Below are 27,764 nucleotides of genomic sequence, written 5' to 3'. Positions count from 1 at the left end.
TTATTATTATTAGCGACAGTAGCAGCAGTAGTACAAGTACTAGCAGTGTTGATTTTATTAGTTCATAGTCAGTATTACTTTCTCACATTATCACTATAAACACTTTAATCATTTTAATACTATTTGTCATACTAAAATTGTTATTTTTAGGTAACTATGACGTAAACACGGTACTCTATGCGTGAAACCCTAGTCTGATGTAGGAGTGTGCTTAATGGTACTAATTAGATCAGGTTCAATAAATAAATAAATAAATAAATGTATAGTATCCAAAACGTTCTGTAGAATTATATTCGTTCCATTCGACTAAGAATGGTGATCTGAAATTACACTGAAATTCCAGTTAACCACTACAGTTGTCTTGTAGCGCCATTCTAGTATCCTGACGCAAGAAGAGAATAGAAGCTGGTTGTGATTAACGGTGCAGATTAAATGGGTATATCGGATACGTAATGAAGACGTACAGTATCTAAATGGGGAGAAAAGAAGTTTATACCTTAACTTGACTAAAACAAGGCGTCTGTTGAATTGACAGATCCTGCTGCATCGATGAATTGTCACTTTGTTCAAAAATGGCTCTGAGCACTATGGGACTCAACATCTATGGTCATCAGTTCCCTAGAACTTAGAACTACTTAAACCTAACTAACCTAAGGACATCACACAACACCCAGTCGTCACGAGGCAGAGAAAATCTCTGAACCCCGCCGGGAATCGAACCCGGGAACCCGGGTGCGGGAAGCGAGAACGCTACCGCACGACCACGAGCTGCGGACAATTGTCACTTTCTAATGGAGACGGTATCTGGATATAAATTCTAGAGTGAGCGCTAGACTTAACTACGCAAAGCAGTAGTTATGGAGACAAGAAGAGTCTTCAACATGGCGGATTACGTGGAGCCTGCACCAAACTAGTAATCAGGCTGAGTACTACAATTACAGTAGTTATTCTTACTTTTACTCTACTGGCCCCACAAAATGCAGTTTGTTTTTGGCCTCGTGCAGTAGCCTCCTCGACAGCATTTTGTCCTGGCATCTTCTTCCCTTGCTCCATGTGTCTGAAGACCCATGGCCATCTGGTCTCTCTATCTCATTTTCGGTGTGCGTATAGGTCTTCACCGGTCGCATTCCTTCTCTGACACTTCTCCCAATCTTGATCCCTCCTTGTATAGACGTTCCGGCCCATCTCAGCCTCCTCTTCTTGGCTTCCGCAACAGAATCTGGTTTATTATACACCTCCCTTCGCTTTTTCTTCTTCACCATTCTCCTTTCCGTCAAACTGGCCCAAATATCTTCCGTAGGATTTTATTCTCGAAAACCTTCATCTTTCTCTCCGTAATCTTACCTAGTGTCCACATTTCTGCCCCATGTAGTAATACTGGTCTGATTATAGTTTTATATATCCTTATTCTGGTTCCTCTTGACAAAAATTTGTATCATAGTAGTATGCTGAATGAATACAATTCTCTGTATGTCGCTTTTAGCCTCGCCGCTGTTTCTTGTTACTCATCATTTCTGTTACTTACTCCAAGCGCTAGATATTTAGACTCCTACTTCTTCAAACACATGGTCGTTAACCGCCTTTTTTCTTGTCATTTCTTTCTAGCCTCATGAATTATGTTTTCTCATCATTTACCTCTAATCCAGCTTCCTTTGCTTTTAGAAATAGCGTTCTTGTCAGTATTTTCAGGTCATCAAAATTTTCAGCGATTAATATTACATCATCCGCAAAGACCAGTACACTCAGTTTTATTCTGAGGCTAATTCCTTTCTCCACTTCACTTGTTGCATCTAGTGATTCCTATATTATTACAATGGACAAGAGTGGTAATATTCCATCTCCGTTTTTGTGTCAAAAGCCATGGAGCACTCTTCATTTATTTTCACTATCCCTTTTGAGCCATTTACTGTAACTTTTGCAAGATTTGTAACTTTTTTGGTACACCAAACTTCTCCATTTTCTCCCACAACTTCTCTCTGCTTATGCTCTCGTAGGCTTTCTTAAAATCAACAAACAGTATTGTCATTACACATGAAATGTATTCGCAACTGCGAATAGGAACAACCATCTGGTGTTTAATGGAATGACAACAGCGAAGATTTGCGCCAGGCCGGGACTCGAATCTGTATTTCCCACTTTACGCAAGCAGTCGCTTTAACCGGGTTCACTGCCCGTGGACGACTTACGCCCACACTTTAACTTCCGTATGTCGTCATTCATGCGTAACAACATGCATTCCTACATATTATGTAATTCCCGTATAGGGCGAGGACATTTTAACTGAAAGTCTCTGCCAGGTATCGGCGGATGAGTCGGATATTGTAGCGCATGTGCGAAAGAACAGGCACTACGACATGCATGCATGCAGGTCTGATGGAACATTACATCCTACCTCTCAACAACACAGACGCTGCAATATTGCATATCGTAGTAATGCCATTGTTTTATTGTATTCTCTGTATTTTGATGTGGCTTCTTTCGGTACAAGTACCTGATCAGTAGTGGATGGACTCTTCATAATTCCCTCTTGATTCTCATCTATTATCTCTTTTAAATATGGTTCTAATCTTTTCTGGACAATCTTAGATAACAGTAGGCTGTGCTATTTATTGAGATGCGTTTATAATTCCTTCGTCCTTGCACATCGCCCTTTTTATGAGTTAGTGCTATGACCGCTTATTTCCACGCAGATGGTATTCCTTCCTCACTCGAATTCTGGTCACGAGCTTGTGTGATTGTTTTGCAATCGTATCTGCTTCTTCGTAAGTAGTTAAGCTGTTATTCCATCTTGCCTTGAACTTTGTTGCTGTTTGCTATTTAGATTGCGATAATTAATCAATAATCTCAAAGATGATATTCCAGTCAACATAATCAAAAGCCTCCATTAAACCTACAAATTCTCTAAACGTTAGTTTGCCGTTCTTTATCTTTTAAGATAAGTCCTAGTGCCAGTATCAACACGCTTGTTCCCAGATTTCTCCAAAACCCTCCTCCTAGGTCTGCCTCTACCAGTTGTTCATTCTTCTGTAAATAACCTGTGTTTTTATGTAACAACCATAGCTTTCTGAAATGATGGTTCGATAATAATCACAGAATTTCATACAACTATCAACCTTGCAAATTCTCCACCTGTCCTTGTTACAACCGATGTTCTTGTCTAGTAGAGGATGCATTTGCAGTATAAATACAAACACCTACCTAGTGTCAACTATATTTTTAATCAAACATGAAAGTGTCACGACTTGGAGTCATGGAGGACATTTCACAAACGTTGGGGAGCCATTTTTAATTTTGACCGGTCGGCTGCCGTGCACCTATTAAGAAGATCGCACGAAACCAGGTAGAAGTTCTATTTTGCTCAGTTGCGTCCCACATGTGTTGAACTGACAGGTGAGATTCTTCTTGATACTACCACTCAACTGGTTCTTTTTCCAACACTGAATTAGCGAGGGTTTTCCCTCTCTGTGACCAGTTTTTCCGCAGTTTACCGTCAGCCGTGGTCATATGGGTAGCAGTCTCCGTTGGCAGCCATTTTCCGCACATAGAGATACTCACGACGCGCCCTGGACACTGAAAAGGTCAAAACCTTCTACAGACTCCGAAATGGCGTTTACCACGACCTAGCGCCGATCAAATGCACTACAACTGTGCTGTTAGCCTATCCTGAGCTTGACACTCACTCCGATGGCCCGTACAGACCCTGATGACGACGCCCTACACTACATCGATGTGGATCCTTTGCGATCAGCTGTCAGCACCGCATTGAAACTAGAAAATAAACTGTCTTGCTTCACGTATGGCTCTACATTTCAAAGGCAACGCGACAACCTACTTTTATTTTGCAAACGCTGTCATTTTCTATTCCCTGAGGGCCGGCCGCGGTGGTCTCGCGGTTCTAGGCGCGCAGTCCGGAACCGGGCGACTGCTACGGTCGCAGGTTCGAATCCTGCCTCGGGCATGGATGTGTGTGATGTCCTTAGGTTAGTTAGGTTTAAGTAGTTCTAAGTTATAGGGGACTGATGACCACAGCAGTTGAGTCCCATAGTGCTCAGAGCCATTTGAACCATTTTCTATTCCCTGAGGTAAAGCAGACATTAATTCTTCGCCAGCTTGTCGGCTTACAGGTTGTGTCGGCAAAAAGTTTGTAGAATTTTCTCATACGGCATCTGATCTATACATTCTATCCATGGACTGATGCAAGTACACAGTGGACAAGGAATAGACTGGACGGCAAATGAGACATCACGTGGACATTCGACGTGTCCATTTCGCTACGTGATGAACGAAATCTGGTTTCCGCTGTTGGCTGCTTCTCAAAACGTTTACTCTATGGTGACGAAATATTAGTGTTCTGTCATTTACAAGCTAATTTCTTGTGTCACTCGTTTTTATCACTTTCGCATTTTTTAAAAATATTTGTAAATGGATTCCAGTTTGCGGGGTGTGAATAAACGCTGCATACTGCATGAAGGGATTCTAATATACACTGTAACACTGTATAAGGAAAATGGATCTGTGCTCGACAGTACGTAATTTATCTTCATGTCATTATATCGCGATTAGTGACAAATGTCCAAAGTGTGAAGGTACGCGCATGAGAGGCCGCAGTAAAATTTTCCATCCGCGGAAAATTTTTGAATGGTTGCGCAAAAAACATGCTCGTTGTGCGTGGCACTCCAAATCTTATCGCCGTCGAGGTGCTGTACCGAATCTTTACACTCACAGCGATAAGAGGTATCATACATCTGTCACAGCGGCACTTCTGCTGAACCGGCTTGAACTGCTGAACCGACGGAATCCAGTTGCATAACGCCGTACCCGGCACCTTTTGCAGTTTTCAGGGACCAACATCTCTTTGATGAAGAGGTCAGCAGAGGCGGAACTCAGGTTCCTGCAGGGAAAGTAAAGAGAAGAAAATCGGCCGCGTCCTTATCGAAAGAACCATTCTGTGATTTTCCTTGAGCGTTTTTGGGAAACCAAGGAAAACCTATTTCTGGATGATGGAGGGGTGTTTGAGCATCCGTCGTCACAAGTATATTGCCCCACCTCTGCCACTATTTTGTAGTTTCCGTCAAATACCTGTGTTAGTACCTCTATCATCTGTGCCTCTATGAACGCCTTTCTTTGAGGCTCTAAACATCTTGCCTAATTTAATTTGGCGGACTTCCCTATTGTTACATAAATTCTCATAATCTATTTTTTTTTTACTTTCTGTCGAACTACACTATTTTTTTCATCTTTTGTGTCTAATTTTACTTCGAATCTTACGAGTCGATGATCAAATTGCAACTGGTTAGTAGTTTTGGATGAACGCACCCCATTTACTGTTTGTTACACAGCAGACAGGTTAATTTTTGTTTCCGTGTGTCTATTCAGATTTTTACCTTTCTGGAAAATTATGTGAAGGTCTTAAAAAAAACTTGCGTCATCTCTAATATTATATACGACAGTTCCCTCTGAAGAATATACCTAAAATTCTTGTACTACATTTATTCGGAAATCTTTTTTACCATTTTATTCTGGTATTTTCTGCCATTTATTGGTTTCTGCAATTCTCTGTAAAGTCTTCCTCCTTTTTAGAGTGTGGGCACTTTAGCCTATAGACTAGCATGACTTCCGTACATTATCGTCCGCTTATTTTTGGAAGCAATCTTGCTATTCTGGCCTAGAGCTTTCAGTATCTTCAATAAAGTTTCCAGTTCCGTAGATTACAATAAATCCAATATGAAAATTTCCTCCCTGATAATTCTAATTCCACATAAGTTGTAGTTTCTTTCAAAAATGGTTCAAATGACTCTAAGCACTATGGGACTAAACATCTGAGGTCATCAGTCCCCTAGAACTTAGAACTACTTAAACCTAACTAACCTAAGGATATCACACACATCTATGCCGGAGGCAGGATTCGAACCTGCGACCGTAGCAGCAGCGCGGTACCGGTATGAAGCGCCTAGAACCGCTCGGCCACTTGTTTCTCTGCCGCACTTCATATACCCCTAAACATTATTGATCTCAGCTGAAAAGTAATAGAAGCGTCTGTGCTCCTAAGCCCCACTTATTGTTTTTACAGACAAACTGTAGCTGGGCCTGCTCCATGGGCTCAAGCCATCAAAAATGGATCTGAGCACTATGGGACTTAACATAATATAATTAACATCTGAGGTCATCAGTCCCCTAGAACTTAGAACGACTTGAAAATAACTAACCTAAGGACATCACACGCATCCATGCCCGAGACATTATTTGAATCTGTGACCGAAGCTTCTCAAGCCATCGTCCCGACAAAATTCTTTAATCGGGATGGGAATAACAACGTTCTAGGAGAATCCTCGTGGCAGTACGGCCGACGGCAATCCTACCCATGAGATACTAGACGGAGTGGGCGTGAAGAGGAAAAGCCAGAGTTGTGCTAAATCTTAGCAGAGCTCTGAATACTCATCTCAGACCGGATTCTTTCCCAGTCTCAGAGCGTGGGACGAACAAGACCAGTTCACCTACTAACCACGAGTTTGCAGGGTCCGCAAATCGCCACTCAGTATCGTCCATTGGCCGTCAATCATTCTTGGTCTCAAGTAGCACACTGATTCACCACGCTGTCCGGAGTGTGAACTGGTGGAAAACTCACGAATCAAACTGGTCACTTTGTCGGTACTAACACCTGTAGGGTACGAGCGTCTGGAGTGGAAATTAGGACGTGCCCTGATTGGTTTACTTAATCCATACTCAGATTTAAACAACTGCTTTCCCTCGAGGTCTCAGTAGAGTCATCTTTTGCAGCCATCACGTTGTTTATTAAAACGTATAGCATCCAGGTAAATAGTTGTTCAAGACTCAATGGTTCTCGATGATGTAAATCTGCATCATCACGTATTCCGACGCCGCCTGACTCAGCAGGCGGCTGCGGTTCGAAGGCTGCCGCCGTTGCTCTTCAATTTGCTTATCTACAAGGCCGCGGCTGTCCGCAGACCGCCAGCGGAAAACGATCTCCCGAGACACGCAGAGTGCGAGCGGCTTGTGTTCGCTGCAGCCACCGGTGGGGGTTAGCACCGAAAGCGATTGTAAGTACTGAGTCGAACATCGCTTCTACCTTGAGTCTAGTGTCACTGTATGATAGATGCTAGGTGTTACGAGAGTAACGCCTCGAAACATGTCCTTGTGAAGGCAAACATCAACACTTTTGTGTAGTTCGTACCTTTTCATCAGCACCTGTTTTCAGAAACGGGCATTTACAGTAGTACGTGATCCTCCTATGCTGTACCAAAGACAACGACGTCTGATATACACTGTGTGTATACATTTCGTGAATGTGCGCCTCAGCCGACCGAACAAAACTTGCACGGTCGCTGATACGTGAACAGGTATTACATTGGTCATTTTCCGATGTCGGCACATTGCCCATAAAGTTTGCGTAAAAACTGGGAAGTTGCAAATCCATTCAGCTACCAACTTATGCGGCGTTTTAATAAATTGAGTGACTGATTCCAAAAAGAATTCGCTTCTGCTATTTTTTATTTTTTTTTATTTTTTTTATTTATTTATATATTTATTTTTTTATTTGCTGTTAGCCGGCCGAAGTGGCCGTGCGGTTAAAGGCGCTGCAGTCTGGAACCGCAAGACCGCTACGGTCGCAGGTTCGAATCCTGCCTCGGGCATGGATGTTTGTGATGTCCTTAGGTTAGTTAGGTTTAACTAGTTCTAAGTTCTAGGGGACTAATGACCTCAGCAGTTGAGTCCCATAGTGCTCAGAGCCATTTAGCCATTTTGTTGCTGTTACTTCGACCGCATTCCGTATGAGCAAAGTGTGGGCTGTCAGTGGTAACTCTTAACAGCCACGCTCCCGCCAGGTAGATTTTAAAATATGTAACAATGATTCAAAAACATAAAAATCGTGCTAAATTCTGTATAGCTTCTCAGTTGCAATATCATCGAATTTCTCTGAGTTTTCCTTAAAAGATAAAAGCAATTTGTCTTGATAACAAGTAAAACTGATGTGTTCACTGGTGTCTGGCAGAATTAGTAGTGATGCTGGTGCACGATTTGGAACTACAAGAACTGGACAAGAAAGGTGATTTGTTGATTTCGAGAAAGCAGTCAGCAGTAGGTTATGAGGATTTTCGAGACGTAGTGTTTTTCCTCCGGCATCAGGAAACCTGCTGGTAATGGAGAAACTACTCGGGACAGTTTGACTAACGATATGTAGTGAACATACTAAAACGTTCATAAAATAATTATAACATGTTCGCAAAAACAAGGAAAAAAAGAAAACGCATCACGGAAAATAAAATACTTAGGAACAGGTGTAATGGAACTGACAGTTTTCGTACACAGAAACGAAATTTGTAATCCGAAACTCAGTTGGACTAATAAGGTCTCAAGTGTAATAACGTACATATTTATTATTCACTACTGTTGATAGAATGGTTTATTACATTCGTTTAATCTTACATTACATCGTAAGTGCTGCATAAATGAAAAAGTATAATACAAAAGCCGTATGATTTTTTACTCGTAGCAAAATGGGTGCGTATAAATTCATACTTAGTCGCATTTCACTAATGTGAATGTAGATAGTTCCCGTATTCTCTAAGACTATACAGCAAACGAAAATCGTAGGTTGGAATGGAAATGACAGCAGGCAGTAGGGAGAAGAGAATTACTTAGAACCAGAGTAAAATGAGTATTCTGTTAAAAGTGGAATGATTGGACCGAGATTGCGGTCAGGTAAGGGAATCTGGATAAAAGTTTATTGGGATGCAATATGGAGAGTGTGTAGGTATGAGGTTTGGGGGGACTGTTTGTATAAAGGTGACAGGAAAGGAGGGATTATAATTAGGAATAAAACCAGTGGCTGGTTAGTGTTCAGTTTTCGGAAAGCGCCAAGAAATCCGAAGGCGTTAATATGGTAGAAGGGTGTGAGGGTGTGAGGAGAGGACACTTCTCGTAATATATTCTTACGATATATACGTGAACAAAATATAACTGGCCCGAGAAATATTTATAACACTGAAGCTGAATTGACTCCTGTTAATGAAAAGGAGAACTGCCAATACAGAAAATGCTAGAAACCGAGATTTCTGTTTCCAGCCGGTTGCCATACGTCTGTGTCTGCGCTCGTCCGGAGTACTCCGCATTGAGTCATTATGCTTGAGTGAGTAAGACGAGAAGATGGGTTTAGCGACCAGCTGCGTGAAACACAAAATAGCGCTTACGATAGTACATCGTGTATTCATTGTCGAGTGCTATGCAAAGCACAATTCGCGGGAAACGTTTGCGGAACTGTTCGCGCAAGAGATTAGAACTGGAAGTGTTTTGGCAAAACCTCCTGCACTTAGTGTGCAAAATGACACTAAACTGGCTATGTGGCAATATAAACCGTAACAATGGTCAATCCTGCGTCAGTCTTACTGTAAATATTTTTCCTTCGTGTATAAACTGATGAGCCAAAACATTATAACTACCTGCGTAATCGCATATTGATCGAACTTTGAACGAAGTACAGAGGCGATTACGGGTGACATGGGAAGTTCTTGGTAAGTTTCTGGACGTATTGGCACGAGATATCAACGCACAGGTGAGGCAGTTCCCACGAAGTACGGGCTGCTTGTGTGTAGGCGCACGGAAGACACCTAGTAGTGCCGCAGATGTCTTCCATCGGATTCAGCTCATACAAATTTAATGGTCAATCCATCAACATGATTTCACTTCCTAAACAACTGTAGTACGATTTTGGCCCCTTACCACAGACAGTTTTTCTGATGGAAGATGCCACCGCCACTGGGAAAGACTGTAAGATTGAACGGAAGCAGGTTGCTCCGAATAACGTTCACGTTATTAATAGACGCCTCTGGTGCTCACATTTACGAGATGCGTTCAATATGCAATACAGCACTTTTTTTAAGAGAGCAGGTTGATTTTATTCAGGATTCCTCTACATCACTCTTTTGGCTACAAAACTCTATTTTTCAAAATAATCTCCGTTCAATGCGACAGCCTTACGCCATCTTACTGGGACGTCCTGCATGTTACCACTCTGCTGATCGACTTCGGAGCCAACGTTGGTTGCATCAGTGACCCTCCCTCCATCCACGTACAGCTTCCAGCCGAGTGCATCCTTCACTGGGCCACACAGGTAGAAGTCGGAAGATGCGAGATCTGGGCTGTGGGGTGGATGAGGAAGAACAGTCCTAGGAAGTTTTGTGAGCTTCTTTCAGGGTGAGCAGCCTCGTGCGAGGCGTTGCATTGTCGTGGAGAATGAGACGTTTGCATTTTTGCGGCGACGAACAATCAGAAGTCGATTCTACAGTATCCTGAGGGTAGCACAGTATACGTAAGAGTTGATTGTTGCACCCTGAGGGGGAACATAAAACACAATCACCCATTCAGAGTGCCAAAAGACCGTCTCCACGACTTTACCGATTGAGGGAGCGGTTTTGAACTTTTTCATCGAAGGAGAGGTGATGTGGCGCCACTCCATGGATCGCCGTTTTGTTTCCAGTTCGAACTGATGAACACATCTTTCTCCGTCTTTGACTAAGTTCAACAAAACACTGCCACGATCAGCCTCGCAACGCGCAAGCAATTCAGCACATACACTACTGGCCATTAAAATTGTTACACCACGAAGGTGACGTGCTACAGACCCGAAATTTAACAGACAGGAAGAAGATGCTGTGATATGCAAATGATTAGCTTTTCAGAGCATTCACATAAGGTTGGCGCCGGTGGCGACACCTACAACGTGCTAACATGAGGAAAGATTCCAAGCGATTTCCCTTAGACAAACAGCAGTTGACCGGCGCTGCCTGGTGAAACGTTGTTGCTATGCATCGTGAGAGGAGGAGAAATGCGTACCACCACGTTTCCGACTTTGATAAAGGTCGGATTGTAGCCTATCGCGATAGCGGTTTATCGTATCGCGACATTACTGCTCGAGTTGGTCTAGATCCAATGACTGTTAGCACAATATGGAATCGGTGGGTTCGGGAGGGTAATACGGAACGCCGTGCTGGATCGCAACGGCTTCGTATCACTAGTACTCGAGATGACAGGCATCTTATCCGCATGGCTGTAACGGATCGTGCAGCCATGTCGCGATCCCTGAGTCAACAGATGCAAGACAACAACCATCTACACGAACAGTTCGACGACGTTTTCAGCAGCATGGACTATCATCTCGGAGATCATGGCTAGGGTTACCCTTGACGCTGCATCACAGACAGGAGCGCCTGCGATGGTGTACTCAACGACGAATCTGGGTGCACGAATGGCAAAACGTCATTTTTTCGTATGAATCCAGGTTCTGTTTACAGCATCATGATGGTCGCATCCGTGTTTGGCGACATTGCGTTGAACGCACATTGGAAGCGTGTATTCGTCATCGCCATACTGGCGTATCACCAGGCGTGATGGTACGGGGTGCCATTGGTTACACGTCGCGGTCACCTCTTGTTCGCATTGACGGCACTTTGGACAATCGACGTTATATTTCAGATGTGTTACGACCCGTGGCTCCACCCTTCATTCTATCCCTGCGAAACCATACTTTTCAGCAGGATAATGGACGACCGCATGTTGCAGGTCCTGTACGGGACTTTCTGGATACAGAAAATGTTCGACTGCTGCCCTGGCCAGCACATTCTCCAGATCTCTCACCAACTGAAAACGTCTGGTCAATGGTGACCGAGCAGCTGGCTCGTAACAATACGCCAGTCACTACTCTTGATGAACTGTGGTATCGTGTTGAAGATGCATGGGCAGCTGTAACTGTACACGCCATCCAAGCTATGTTTGACTCAATGCCCAGGCGTATCAAGGCCGTTATTACGGCCAGAGGTGGTTGTTCTTGGTACTGATTTCTCATGATCTATGCATCCAAATTGCGTGAAAATGTAATGACATGTCTGTTCTAGTATAATATATTTGTCCAATGAATACCCGTTTACCATCTGCGTTTCTTCTTGGTGGAGCAATTTTAATGGCCAGTAGTGTATCATCCTTCGTTGATCTTTATGGTCTGCTGTTAGGCGGCAAGGAACTCAGAGGGCACACATCATTTGAATAACACTACTGGTGGACGAGTGTGTCAGAACTACAAACAGAGACGTGCAACTGAGGAGCGATGTGTTTGATTATGATCCGTCATTCACACGTGACAATACTGCAGGCGTCACAATTGCGTGCGCCTGGCCGGCACGCGGGTGATAGAACAGGTTTGTGCGACCTCGTTGCGATGGTGACAGACGCCTCGCCCAACCATTCACCGTCCTTACGTTAACTGCCAGGTCTCCGTTGACACTCTGCAAGCGCCTATTAATACCTGCGACGCTTTGGTTTTCCGCCAAAAGAAACTCAATGACAGTTCTCTGTCGAAAGGCACCTCCGTTACAGACGACATTTCGAAGGCTACACCACGGCCACCTATTGCAACTTCAAGAAACTATAGAAGGCTGTTGTTGTTGTTGTGGTCTTCAGTCCTGAGACTGGTTTGATGCAGCTCTACATGCTACTCTGTCCTGTGCAAGCTTCTTTATCTCCCAGTACCTACTGTAGCCTACATCCTTCTGAATCTGATTATTGTATTCATCTCTTGGTCTCCCTCTACGATTTTTACCCTCCACGCTGCCCTTCAATAGTAAATTGGTGATCCCTCGATGCCTCAGAACATGTCCTGCCAACCGATCCCTTCTTCTAGTCAAGTCGTGCCACAAACTCCTCTTCTCGCCAATTCTATTCAATACCTCCTCATTAGTTATGTGATCTACCCATCTAATCTTCAGCACTCTTCTGTAACACCACATTTCGAAAGCTTCTATTCTCTTCTTGTCTAAGCTATTTATCGTCCACGTTTCACTTCCGTAAATGGATACACTCCATACAAATACTTTCAGAAACGACTTCCTGACATTTAAATCTATACTCGATGTTAACAAATTTTTCTTCTTCAGAAACGCTTTCCTTGCCATTGTCAGTCTACATTTTATATCATCTCTACTTCGGCCATCATCAGTTATTTTGCTCCCCAAATAGCAAAACTCCTTTACTACTTTAAGTATCTCATTTCCTAATTTAATTCCCTCAGCATCACCCGACTTAATTCGACTACATTCCATTATCCTCGTTTCGCTTTTGTTGATGTTCATCTTATATCCTCCTTTCAAGACACTGTCCATTCCGTTCAACTGCTTTGCTGTCTCTGACAGAATTACAATGTCATCTGCGAACCTCAAAGTTTTTATTTCTTCTCCATGGATTTTAATACCTACTTCGAACTTTTGTTTTGTTTCCTTTATTGCTTGCTCAATATACAGATTGAATAACATCGGGAATAGGCTACAACCCTGTCTCACTCCCTTCCCAACCACCGCTTCCCTTTCATACCCCTCGACTCTTATAACTGCCATCTGCTTTCTGTACAAATTGTAAATAGCCTTTCCCTCTCTGTATTTTACCCCTGCCACCTTCAGAATTTGAAAGAGAGTATTCCAGTCAACATTGTCCCAATCAACATAGAAGGCTGAAGCCGGAATATTCGACGATGTCCCACGACAACTTCCGTATTTTTTCAGCCGAAATTGCACAGAAAAAACGCGTTTCATTACATATTAAACGCCCTTCGTACTATCACAAGTCTTATTGAAGCCTGGTCGAACATTTCCTGCAGTTTATACTGCCCCACCGATCTGCATCCGTGGCCAGTTCTTGTTTAGAGTAGCCATTCTCCTGGATGACGACGTATTCGGAAACGAACATCGACCTGGTGCATCTAGAAACGTGATTCGCTTTTCTACACGACACGTTTCCTCTGATCCAAGGACCGGTCTCGATGACCTGTTGTCGACTGCAGTCTTAATAGACAACGTCACTGGGTCAACAGGGAAACGGGTAGGAGTCCGGAGACGGGTAGGAGTCGCCTACTGCGGAGATCCACACAGAACCACGTGCACTGACGGCGTGCCACGAAACTCTCGCAACTGCACCAACATTGTACTCTGTCGCCATATCTGCCACAGATCGGAGCCCATCTTTCTTTTTCCCCCAGAGCGAACAATCCTCAGACCTCCACGTTTGGCGGTGAGACGTCTATGTCCAACACCTTGCCGCCTACCCCTGGGCTTAAACGTCCTTCTACCACTTCCCGTTGATGCTCACGCCCGTAGCACGTGAACAGCCGACTAGCTTCTCCGTTCTCTGCTCTTTTGCAGCCGTCGGACGACAACAACTGCCCTTTGTCAAAGTCGCGGATGTCAGCTGATTTTCTTATTTACGATCTGCATTGTGGTGAGAGTGATCTCCCCATTCGTCTCCGGTCCACTTCTATACTTTCTTTACCGCATCCCGTATCCGCAGTGCCATGAAGTTTGACTCGATCTTCCGTTGGGTGGTGGTCATAATGATTTCCAATGAGTATTTATACAGCATATTTGTCCATTACTAGCACAAAGAAAAGAAGCGAATAGAGGACGGTTAAACAAGTAAAAAATCTTAGCTAACATAGGCCCATGAACCAAGCGTTTCCCTGATATGGCGTTTATTCCTACCTAGCAGACTTACTGATCGTGAGAAATTTTCTGGAACACAAGCCAATCTGCTATTTACAGTATCTCCCTTACGGTGATGGTGTGTTTGTGGCACATGCATGGTGGTGCACTGGCACACTTTCATGTGACCATTCAGCAATACACAGTACGAATCGTCAATAACAAATGAATAGATCGTGGTTCACCACGCAGGACACCGACATTAACTCCGTGGATTTTTTCCTGTGGTGATGTTTAAAAGCTTCATTGTATTTCACCCCTGTTGATAGCGTCGATGAACACATTGTGGATGATTATCAATGAATTCGTGACACGCCCGGGATTTTTCAACGTGTACATGCGTCTATAAGGAGATGTGGAACATTTCTGAGTACTATGGGACTTAACATGTGAGGTCATCAGTCCACTAGAACTTAAAAGCACTTAAACCTAACTAATCTAAGGACATCACACACATCCATTCCCGAGGCAGGATTAGAACCTGCGACCGTAGCGGGTGCGCGGTTCCCGACTGAAGCGCCTAGAACCGCTCGGCTACAACGGCCAGCCATATGCGTAAATCCTCGAAGACTCTGTTATAAGATGTTCACGTACTGAGACGTAGGACACTGATCAGTCAGAACATTATGGTCACGTGCCTAATAGCCGAAATGTTCACCACTGGCACGGATAACAGCGGCGGCATTTTGTGGCAGGGAAGCAATGAAACCTCGGTAGGTCGCTGGAGAATGTTGGCTCCACATCCACACACACAAGTCCCCTAATTCCCGTAAGTTCCGGGAAGGGGGGCCATGAGCAATGACGCCATGTTCAATCACATCCCAGATGTGTTCGATCGGGTTCATATCTGGCGAGTTGCGAGGCCAGCACATCAATTGCGTTCCTCGAACCACTCCATCACACTCCTGGCCTTGCGACATGGCGCATTATCTTGCTGAAAAATGCCACTGGCGGCAGAAAACATGATTGTCATGGAGGGCAGTACGCGGTCTGCAACCAGTGTGCGGTACCCCTTAGCCGTTACGGTGCCTTGCACGAGCTCCGCTCGATCCATGGTTTCCCACGTGAATCTTCCCCACAGCATAATGGAGCTTCTACCAGCTTGTCCCCGTCCTGCAGTATAGGTATCAAGCAGCTACTCCCTTGGAAGACGTCGGATTCGCACCCTCCCATCAGCCTGATGAAGAAGATATCGGGATTCATCATAGCATGCAACGCTCTGACACTGCGCCAAGGTCCAGTACCGATAGTCATTCACCCGTTTCAGTCGTAGTTGCCGATGCCTGGTGTTAACATTGCCACATGCATGGGTAGTCCGCTTGCGGAGTGCCAGTGTTGGGATACACATGTACTCTGCCCAGTATTAAAGTCTGATGTTAGTTCTGCCACGCGTCGCTGCCTGTCCTGTTTTATCAGTTGTCCCACATTACGATGTCGGATATCTTAAATGAGGCGCGGCCGAGTAACCCCTCGACGTCTGGATGTGGTTTCACCACGTGTTGAAGTCGCTCACCACAACACTCCTCGAACAACCGACAAGTCGTGCAGTTGCCAAAATGTTTGTGCTCAGCCTCCGGGTCATCACAATATGCCCTCTGTCAAACTCAGATAGATGGAGCGCATTCCCTATTCTACACACGGACAGCACGCTCATTGATACTACATGCACAGTGCGTGTGTCTGACTAGCAGTTACCCTCTCCAGGTGACTCTGCTATCGCCTGGACGGCTTTATATCGATAGCAGGCCAGTGGTCGTAATGCTCTGACTAATCGGTTTTTTTTTCCTTTACTGGATTTCGATTCCCCCGGAGGGGGGCGGGCTGGCAACAGCTTAGTACGCCGCTCTTCAGCCTAAGAAGATAAGAAAACAATAAAAACAGGCTATAAAATGGAGATGTAAAATGTAAATCGGCGGAAAATTGTGGAAAGTTAAAACATAAAACTGATGGTGGGCGATGATAATAAAATACAAAGGAAGCAGACAGGGAAAAAGTAGACAGACAATTAAAAAAACACGGCGACAGTCTGGATTCTGTTCGCTAGAGACATATCAAAAAAAAATCACACCCTGCGATAGCATGATGTCCGTTCGCAACACTTCGGAAAGATGCACAACACTTAGCAATCACTAGGAACACTGCACTAAAAGGTCGGCATGAAGATGACACTGCATAGGCAAGGGCAGATGGGAGGGGGGCCTGGACAGGGGAGGGGCAAGAAAATAGGGGGGGAGAGGAAAAGACGAAAGGCGTGGAGAGGGGGGGATGACGAAGGGAGAGGACTCAGAAGGGGGGAGCAGGGTAGACGTGAGAGGGAATGGGAAAAGGCAGAGGAAGGAAAACGCAAAAAGGACTTGGGGGAGAGAAGGGAGGCAGAGAGAGGGTAGGCGGGAAAAAGCAGGATGGACGGGGGAGGGGAGGGGAAGAGGGAGCCCGGTAAAAGGACAAGGAAAGAAGGGGGGGTGAGGTTCAGAGTTGATAGGAGGGGTATATGGAGGGAGAGAGGGTATCATCCGGGAGGGGGAGTTGACGGAAGCCACCTTGGGAAAGCAACTAATCAGTGTGCATCATCTCGGGGAAACCATTTGTGTGTGGACATACACTCCTGGAAATGGAAAAAAGAACACATTGACACCGGTGTGTCAGACCCACCATACTTGCTCCGGACACTGCGAGAGGGCTGTACAAGCAATGATCACACGCACGGCACAGCGGACACACCAGGAACCGCGGTGTTGGCCGTCGAATGGCGCTAGCTGCGCAGCATTTGTGCACCGCCGCCGTCAGTGTCAGCCAGTTTGCCGTGGCATACGGAGCTCCATCGCAGGCTTTAACACTGGTAGCATGCCGCGACAGCGTGGACGTGAACCGTATGTGCAGTTGACGGACTTTGAGCGAGGGCGTATAGTGGGCATGCGGGAGGCCGGGTGGACGTACCGCCGAATTGCTCATCACGTGGGGCGTGAGGTCTCCACAGTACATCGATGTTGTCGCCAGTGGTCGGCGGAAGGTGCACGTGCCCGTCGACCTGGGACCGTACCGCAGCGACGCACGGATGCACGCCAAGACCGTAGGATCCTACGCAGTGCCGTAGGGGACCGCACCGCCACTTCCCAGCAAATTAGGGACACTGTTGCTCCTGGGGTATCGGCGAGGACCATTCGCAACCGTCTCCATGAAGCTGGGCTACGGTCCCGCTCACCGTTAGGCCGTCTTCCGCTCACGCCCCAACATCGTGCAGCCCGCCTCCAGTGGTGTCGCGACAGGCGTGAATGGAGGGACGAGTGGAGACGTGTCGTCTTCAGCGATGAGAGTCTCTTCTGCCTTGGTGCCAATGATGGTCGTATGCGTGTTTGGCGCCGTGCAGGTGAGCGCCACAATCAGGACTGCATACGACCGAGGCACACAGGGCCAACACCCGGCATCATGGTGTGGGGAGCGATCTCCTACACTGGCCGTACACCACTAGTGATCGTCGAGGGGACACTGAATAGTGCACGGTACATCCAAACCGTCATCGAACCTATCGTTCTACCATTCCTAGACCGGCAAGGGAACTTGCTGTTCCAACAGGACAATGCACGTCCGCATGTATCCCGTGCCACCCAACGTGCTCTAGAAGGTGTAAGTCAACAACCCTGGCCAGCTAGATCTCCGGATCTGTCCCCCATTGAGCATGTTTGGGACTGGATGAAGCGTCGTCTCACGCGGTCTGCACGTCCGGCACGAACGCTGGTCCAACTGAGGCGCCAGGTGGAAATGGCATGGCAAGCCGTTCCACAGGACTACATCCAGCATCTCTACGATCGTCTCCATGGGAGAATAGCAGCCTGCATTGATGCGAAAGGTGGATATACACTGTACTAGTGCCGACATTGTGCATGCTGTGTTGCCTGTGTCTATGTGCCTGTGGTTCTGTCAGTGTGATCATGTGATGTATCTGACCCCAGGAATGTGTCAATAAAGTTTCCCCTTCCTGGGACAATGAATTCACGGTGTTCTTATTTCAATTTCCAGGAGTGTATTTTTGCTAGGATTATTTGCCTGCTGCTCGCCGTTTTCGTTTGTGTACTGTGTGTAGTGTTGAAGACGTACAGGAGTGGGACAACAAATAGCAGGGCTGCGTTGCAGATGCGGCTGTTGGGCCTGCTGCTGTGTTCGGCGGCGCTGGTGGCTGCGGCCGTGCCCGGCTGCCGGGCTGCGCGCATCCTCGGCCTGTTCCACTTCCAGGGCCGCAGCCACTGGGCCATGGTGGAGCCGCTGCTGCAGCAGCTCGCCGCCAGGGGGCACAACCTCACCGTCGTGTCGCACTTCCCGCAGAAGAGCCCGCCGCCCAACTATCGTGACGTCAGCATCCGCGGCTCGGTGCCGACCATCGTCAACAACCTCACCGTCGACTTCGTGCGCAGCCTCAATGTGGTGTTCTTCATGTGGCAGAACACCTACGACTACTGCGAGAACATCTTCGAACATCCCGGACTGACCGAAATCTTGACGACGAACGAGAAGTACGATCTCATAATGACGCAGGTATGCAGCTACAACCCTCTCATATATTATGAATTAGTGTGCAGACAACGTAAATGCAGTGCGACTTGGCTATAACAACATCCAACGGACCTTGAAAATTATGCTGTCGTAAACGAGTGTCGTTGTAACCGAGATTCGTATTGTCAGTCTATTGTGATGGCAATGGAAAAGAACATATTTATTCAGCCTCGTTTTATTTTACATACACTATTCACTCTTATGTTTACATGAATACAGTATATACAGCAGTAAGTCACTTACCAGACTGCTTTATTTAGGAGTGAAGTAATTAGACTTTTTTTCCGCTGTCCAATTACTTAGGAGTGAAGTAATTAGACTTTTTTTCCGCTGTCCAATTACCCAAAACACACTTTTTAAACTACGTTCTACGTTCATTGTTTCATTTCCACTTTCACTGCTCCCTCCCCTAGCTTCATTGAACATTTCAAAATCCTAATTTCTAAAGCGTCACCCATAGTAGGGATGTGAACTTTATTTCTTTCTTCTTCTAATTTCTTCTTCTTCTTCTTGTTCATCTTCATCTCCCTTGAAACTTCCTGGCAGATTAAAACTGTGTGCCGGACCGAGACTCGAACTCGGGACATTTGCCTTTCGCGGACAAGTGCTCTACCAACTGAGCTACCCAAGCACGACTCACGCCCCGTTCTCACAGCTTTACTTCTGCCAGTACCTCGTCTCCTACCTTACAAACTTTAAAGAAGCTCTCCTGCGAAAGGCAAATGTCCCGAGTTCGAGTCTCGGTCCGGCAAACAGTTTTAATCTGCCAGGAAGTTATATCAGCGCACACTCCGCTGCAGAGTGAAAATCTCATTCGTCATCCCCCTTGCTCACTTCATCGTCGCTGTGACCCCAAATCTTCATTTCATTCGCGATATCCTCTTCAGTTTGCGAATCGGTTGTAACAAGGTCATCATCTACTGTTGCATACGTTTCAATGTCGCACCGACTGAGAATATCACAGTTGATTTCTGGCAGCAATGCAGACAGTGGCAGATCATCATCGTCATCGACCGTCTGTTCAGTTTCGGCGGCACTTATTCCTTCAATTGTGATTCCCACACGACGGAAACAGTCCTTGGTTTGGGCTGCGACTCAGCTCAAAGCTTTGGTAATGCATCCATCCATCAAGGTAACAGAATAATCCTGCTTTGGCAAGTTAAAAAAGAGAAGAGTTGTGTATGATCAACCTCTTCCCTCAAAAATATTTCTCTCCTTCATACCTCCTCTGTGTTACCGCAGATGAAGTGTCACTGATCTCATTTGTACCAAGACACGCAAGGGGTCTAGTTGCCAAGTATAGTACAGTACACCACCAGCGACCAACAAGAGGGTAGCCATGCGCCACCGCCTCCTGCAGACATTCATGGTCCGAAGATGATCTGATAAAAAGATCGAAACCGGTCACCATTAAAAAAGTTAAGCGATCAAGACTGCTTTCAGTTTATTTATAATAATTACAGATCACTGTTTTCCTATATAAGAACTATGTTCTTTAAAATGTTAAACGGTACAACTATAACAACTAGACTGAGTGAGCATGAAAGGAGTTGGAGGCTGGAAGAGGAAAATTCCACCTTTGCCGATCACGCTCTGAATGAATTTCATCCCTACGACTTTCAATGTGGCGTTATTCATAGATCAAATAAAGGCAGAAAACTAATATTACTTCAAATTCTGTCTATCAGTAAACACCACTATTCACCCTTGCTAAAGAGTGGTAATGCGCTTGGTGTTCATATCTTCTTTGTGTATTTCAATATGGTTGTGTTTTTCGTGTAGATCTATAGACATGTTAGGACATATGTCTTTGGAATTACAATCTCAGTGCAGCTATAAATTCTTGTTCATGTAATGTGGGCTGTCTAGAGTCTTAAGCTGCCTAAGGATTTCCTAATAAGCCGAAAGCTGGTTCACAACGAACTGTAAAATAAATATTATTGTGGAACATCAGTAATGAGTATTCCAGTTTTTAATGTGTATTTGCTCCTCCAAGTACCTGCCGATATTCTGTACAAATACTCTGCCAGGGAAAAAACTAGTACAACTTTTTAGAGGTTTCCAATTCACTCAAGATTTATTGCTGCAAGAGTGCATGTGGAGTACATTACATTACATTTACAGATCAATACAAGCGATTCTGTGGTACCAGCTATCGAACCACGCTGAAACACTATATTAGTACGAGGTGTAACTCTACGGGCCGCAATGCTGACACTGGCATCCAGTCGATCCTACAGATGTCGAATACTGCCTTAGAATATGTTATGCCGCGCTTGATCGACCAGCTCGCGTAGTTCTTAAAGCAGTGTTGGCTGACAAGTCGCACGAGACACTTCTCGTCCCATCATATCCCACATATGCTCCATTGGAGACATATCCGGAGATCGTGCTGGCCAGAGAGGTTGCTGCACGTCTTGCGGAGCATGTTGAGTCTCATGGCCAGAGTGTGGCAAAGCATTATCCTGTTAAAAAAAAACAAATTTCCTTCCTGTTTAGAGAATGGCAAAAGAATGGGTCTAAAAACATTCAGCACGTACTAAGTGCTGCTTAGCGTCCCCTCCAGAAACACCAAAGGTGAACGAGAGTTACAGTTTACCGCACCGGAGACCTTGATGCCTGGAGTGGGGCCTTCGATGCTGTGGCGTGAGTGAAAGTCGGGTTAGAGGTGTGCGTGCCTGTATTCCCACTGCTAATAACCGGTTTGCAACAGATGGTATTCACACGTCTGGGTTCGCGAGCCCTCTTTTCTGAACTGTGGTAGCTGTGCGGTCGCTGCTGCACTGACAATACATTGATCCTAGTGTGCCTCTGTGCTGCTTGGTCGTCCAGAACCTCGTCTATGGTTGTGAGAATTTTCACGTGACCACTGACACCAGCATCGTTGCAAATCTGACAGAGAACGTCCAACTTGGAGAGGCAGTTTTTCGAAAGGACCATCACGCCACACGGGAGGCCACAATCTGACCCATTTCAGACTAAGCTGGCTGTAGGAATCCCGAGTGGGTCTCCGTGGCACGGTTGCCAGCTTGCTTCACACGTTTTGCACCACGCTGAGCCTTCTGGTTGTGAGGGGGGTAGGACGCGAAACGGGCCGACTTGGAGCAGGAGAGGCACCATAGGACATTTTAATTTACACTGTCTATACTTTTGCAAATAAATTCATAAATCTTTGTTAGCATGACCAGGAAGGATTCAGGATTCACACTCATGGCAGAGGAAGTTCAAAAACATAGCAAAACAATTTTTTTTTACATGTGAAATTTCATAATTTTTTCACTTGGTATTGGCTGCATTTGTTGCTGTAGCTACACTTTTCTTCGATGAATTTTGCACAGCATAATAACCATACTTACAGGTGTATGAAACTCTAGAATTTCCCAAATCTGTTAATAACTGTGGTAAAAATTGAGGTAATTAACTATAAAATTCGAGTTTTCTCTGAACACGAAGTTTAAAACGTAACAGCCCATTCATTTTTCCATAGATTAAATAAATTCTAGTGTTTCATACACCTGTACGTATGGTTTGTAAGCTGTGCAAAATTCATAGAAGAATCTCTCTTACTGATGAATAAAAGAGTACCTATAGCAACAAATGCAACCAGCAGTAAGTGAAGAAAATCATGAAATTACACATTTAAAAAATATTATTTTTTCGTGTTTTTGAACTTCCACTGCCATGAGTGTGAATCCTGAATCCTCCCTGGTCATGCTGACAAAGTCTTATGAATTTATTTGCGAAAGTATAGACAGGTAAAATTAAAATGTCCTGTGGTGCCTCTCTTTCTCGAAGTCGGCCCGTTTGACGTCCTACTCCCCTTAAAGGGTAGACGAAGAGTGCGCTCTGGTAGCCATATCGAAAGCTATCTTTAAACCCCGCATACTCGCGCAGCTGTGAATTACGTGACGACCTAGCTGACTGTCGGCAGGTGTTCGGGGCGGACTGCTTCGCCGGCTTCCTGCACCGCTTCCGGGGCACGCCCGTGGTGAGCCTGACGACGAGCGTGATGCTGCCCTGGAGTAACACGCGCATGGCCAACCCGGACCACCCGGCCTACATCCCCAATTACTACCTGCCGTACGGCCCGCGAATGACCTTCACCGAGCGGCTCGTCAACACAATCGCCACGGTCGCCACCAGCGTCGGCTTCGACTACTACTCCGCCAGCCTGGTGGACCGCCTCAACAGGTAGCCGCAGCACCAGTTCTCAGAAATCTCGCACGGCAAACGCTCGAACAGAGGCCGCAAGTATCCGAGAACCTGATTGGGAAATTCCGTGGTAGACTCTGTTGTGTCCGACTTCTCGGACATTGAGGTAGCTACACTACTGGCCATTAAAATTGCTACACCACGAAGATGACGTGATACAGACGCGAAATTTAACCGACAGGAAGAAGATGCTCTGATATGCAAATGATTAGCTTTTCAGAGCGTCCACACAAGGTTGGCGCCGGTGGCGACACCTACAACGTGCTGACGTGAGGAAAGTTTCCAACCGATTTCTCATACACAAACAGCAGTTGACCGGCGTTGCCTGGTGAAACGTTGTTGTGATGCCTCGTGTAAGGAGGAGAAATGCGTACCATCACGTTTCCGACTTTGAGAAAGGTCGGATTGTAGCCTATCGCGATTGCGGTTTATCGTATCGCGACATTGCTGCTCGCGTCGGTCGAGATCCAATGACTGTTGGCACAATATGGAATCGGTGGGTTCAGGAGGGTAATACGGAACGCCGTGCTGGATCCCAACGGCCTCGTATCACTAGCAGTCGAGATAACAGGCATCTTATCCGCACGGCTGAAACGGATCGTGCAGCCACGTCTCGATCCCTGAGTCAACAGATGGGGACGTGTGCAAGGCAACAACCATCTGCACGAACAATAAGACGACGTTTGCAGCAGCATGGACTATCAGCTCGGAGACCATGACTGCGGTTACCCTTGACGCTGCATCACAGACAGGAGCGCCTGCGATGGTGTACTCAACGACGAGCCGGGGTGGACGAATGGCAAAACGTCATTTTTTCGGATGAATCCAGGTTCTATTTACAGCATCATCATGGTCGCATCCGTGTTTGACAACATCGCGGTGAATGCACGTTGGAAGCGTGTATTCGTTCAAATGGCTCTAAGCACTATGGGCTTAACATCTAAGGTCATCAGTCCCCTAGACTTAGAACTACTTAAACGTAACTAACCTAAGGACATCACACACATCCACGCCCGATGTAGGATTCGAACCTGCGACCGTCGCAGCAGCGCGGTTCCGGACTGAAGTGCCTAGAACCGTACGGCCACAACGGCCGGCGGAAGCGTGTATTCGTCAACGCCATACTGGCATATCACCCGGCGTGATGGTATGGGATGCCATTGGTTACAGGTATCGGTCACCTCTTGTTCCCATTGACGGCACTTTGAACACTGGACGTTACATTTCAGTTGTGTTACGACCCGTGGCTCTACCCTTCATTCGATCCCTGCGAAACCCTACATTTCAGTAGGATAATGCACGACCGCATGTTTCAGGTCCTGTACGGGCCTTTCTGGATACAGAAAATGATCGACTGCTGCCCTGGCCAGCACATTCCCCACATTTCTCCCCACTTGAAAACGTCTGGTAAATGGTGGCCGAGCAACTGGCTCGTCACAATACGCCAGTCACCATTCTTGATGAACTGTGGTATCGTGTTGAAGCTGCATGGGCAGCTGTACCTGTACACGCCATCAGAGCTCTGTTTGAGTCAATACCTAGGCGTATCAAGGCCGTTATTACGGCCAGAGGTGGTTGTCCTGGGTACGGATTTCTGAGGATCTATGCAACCAAATTGCGTGAAAATGTAATCACATGTCAGTTTTAGTATAATGTATTTGTCCAACGAATACCCGTTTATCATCCGCATTGCTTCTTGGTGTAGCAGTTTTAATGGCCAGTAGTGTAGTAATCATACAGTTAATTAAAACACTCTGAACAAGTAATACTTTATTAATCACAATAAACTCATCTTTGCTCGCCAACCTCGGTTGCAGCTATGAAACTGCAGACGTGAACTTGCGCTCCAGAACACACTATATGAGCCACGAACACTGAGTGGCGAACAGATACAAGTTCAGAATAGCCGAAATGTGGCTTCTTTACAGTCACTAGGATTGGTTGGTTGGTTTTGGGGAAGGAGACCAGACAGCGTGGTCATCGGTCTCATCGGATTAGGGAAGGTTGGGGAAGGAAGTCGGCCGTGCCCTTTTAGAGGAACCATCCCGGCATTTGCCTGGAGTGATTTAGGGAAATCACGGAAAACCTAAATCAGGATGGGCGGACGCGGGATTGAACCGTCGTCCTCCCGAATGCGAGTCCAGTGTCTAACGACTGCGCCACTTCGCTCGGTACAGTCACTAGGAAAAACAAGTTTGACAGATCTGGTAGTGTTGGCGCGTAGGCATAGTTCCCAGGAGATCTGTTCGCTCTCCCGTGGCTGACACGGGCTGTGCCACGGTGAGTAGGCAGCACAACGACATTATTCCTGCAGTAACTTCCCGGAAGTGGAGAAGATCCGACCTCCATCAGAACTGCCCTCCTAGCCTCTGGCGACGCTATTTCAGGGGGGAGGCGCCTCGGAAATACGGGACGCCCGGTGTCTTTCCACCATCTCATTGGCGCCTCGTCATACTGCTTTGCGGTGGTCGACACGTCTTACGCCGCTCACGATACTCGACGGCACTGCAGAATCTACAGATGTTCTTAACCGCCTACATGTGTAACTTCTATAGAGACCGACAATAGTAAATTAAATAGCAGCGCATGCAAAAGGAGCCGGTTTGAGTGGCTGAGCGCTTCTAGGCGCTACAGTCTGGAACCGCGCGACCGCTACGGTCCCAGGTTCGAATCCTGCCGCGGGCATGGATGTGTGTGATGTTCTTAGGTTAGTTAGGTTTAAGTAGTTCTAAGTTCTACGGGACTGATGACCTCAGAAGTTAAGTCCCATAGTGCTCAGGGCCATTTGAACCAATTTTTGCAAAATGATTGAGCGCTATTCCAGGGAATTGTGGTAGAACTGCTCTTGTTTACTACATATAGAAGAGATCTATCGTACAAGGTGAACAGCAATCTGTGACACTTCGCTGATGACGCTGTAGTGCGCGGGAAAGTGTCATAGTTGAGTGACTGTATGAGGACGCAGGATGAACTGTACAGAATTGGTATCTGGTGTAGTGAATGGCAGATTACTCAGAATGTAGAAAAATGTAAGTTAATGTAGATGAGTGGGGAAAAGAACCGCGTAACGTTCGGACGAAGCATTATAAGTGTCCGGTTTGAGACACTCAGGTCGCTTAAATACCTGGGCGTAACGTTGCAAAGAGATATGAAATCGAATCAGCATGTGAGGATTGTGGTAGGAACGGCAAATTGTCGAATTCGGTTCATTGGGAGAATTTTAAGAAAGTGTGGTTCATCTGTGAAGAAGACCGCATATAGGACGCTCTTGCGAACTATTCTTGAGCACTGCTTTAACGTTTTGGATCCGCACCAGGTCGCATTAAAAGAAGACATCGAAGCAGTTCAGAGGATGGGTGCAAGATTTGTTAATGATGAGGTCGATTTACACTCGAGTGTTGAGGAAATGCTTCGTGAACTAAAATGGGAATTACCGGAGGGAAGACGATGTTCTTTCGCAAAATACTGGTGAGAATATTTAGAGAACTTGCATTTGCGACAGACTGCAGAACGATCCTACTGCCACTAACGTGCATCTTACTTAAGGACTGCGAAGATAAAAGAAATCAGAGCTCCTACAGAAGCGTATAAACAGTTCTTTCCATCGCTCCAGTTGCGGCTATCTCCCAGTACCTACTGCAACCTACATCCTTCTGAATCTGCTTAGTGTATTCAGCTCTTCGTCTCCCTCTACGATTTTTACCCTCCACGCTGCTATCCAATACTAAACTGGTGATCCCTTGATGCCTCAGAATATGCCCTACCAACCGATCACTTCTTCCAGTCAAGTTGTGCCACAAATTCCTCTTCTGTCCAATTCTATTCAATACCTCCTAATTAGTAATGTGATCTACCCATCTAATCTTCAGCATTCTTCTGTAGCACCACATTTCGAAAGCTTCTATTCTCTTCTTGTCCAAACTAGTTATCGTCCACGTTTCACTTCCATACATGGCTACACTCCATACAAATACTTTCAGTAAAGTAACGTAAACAACGCGAAAGGCGTAAAATAAGGCAAATTTTAAAAGATTAATAACACAATAAAACGAGGAACCAAAACGAATAGGTGATAAAAACCAGCAAAAAAAAAAGCTAGTAGCTTAAAGGGACCTGTAAAGAACAAAACAAAAATGAACAATTAAGCTCTTGCCATAAGTGATAGACTCATGCTATCCAGTGGCTACAAATTTAGGATGGTTCGAGTAGTATGTCATCAGAAGTTAATACAACAATTAAAACTATTAAAGTGTGCAGAATTCTATTGAAAGCAGAATTCTTAAAACCGTCGAAAATAAAAAGCAACTGAGACATAAGTTTTGGCCTTTTCACTTTGAATGAATATACCTCACTAAATCAGATCGCACTAATCAGTAACTTTCCTTTCTTGAAGCAGCGTCCGATTTCACCCGTTCATCTTTCTAGTTTCTGATAAGTATGCGTTGCAGTACATTCACCGAGCGAGGT

General features: G+C 45.7%; 1 protein-coding gene across 1 annotated transcript in view; it reads left to right on the top strand.

Annotated features, from left to right (window-relative positions):
* The first annotated feature begins 7,012 nt into the window (after positions 1–7,012).
* LOC126263217 (UDP-glucosyltransferase 2-like) overlaps positions 7,013–27,764 on the top strand; it is a 55,721-nt gene continuing 34,969 nt past the window's right edge. Inside the window, exons 1-3 of the mRNA XM_049960286.1 lie at positions 7,013–7,058; positions 18,669–19,067; positions 23,017–23,276. Of these exons, the coding sequence (XP_049816243.1) occupies positions 18,669–19,067; positions 23,017–23,276 (659 nt within the window). The 5' untranslated portion in view covers positions 7,013–7,058. The remainder of the gene's footprint in view (positions 7,059–18,668; positions 19,068–23,016; positions 23,277–27,764) is intronic.

This window comes from Schistocerca nitens, chromosome 6, assembly GCF_023898315.1.
Source record: "Schistocerca nitens isolate TAMUIC-IGC-003100 chromosome 6, iqSchNite1.1, whole genome shotgun sequence".
Lineage (NCBI taxonomy): Eukaryota > Metazoa > Arthropoda > Insecta > Orthoptera > Acrididae > Schistocerca > Schistocerca nitens.
Note: the sequence above shows the minus strand (reverse complement) of the source record. Positions and strands in the feature narration are given on the sequence as shown.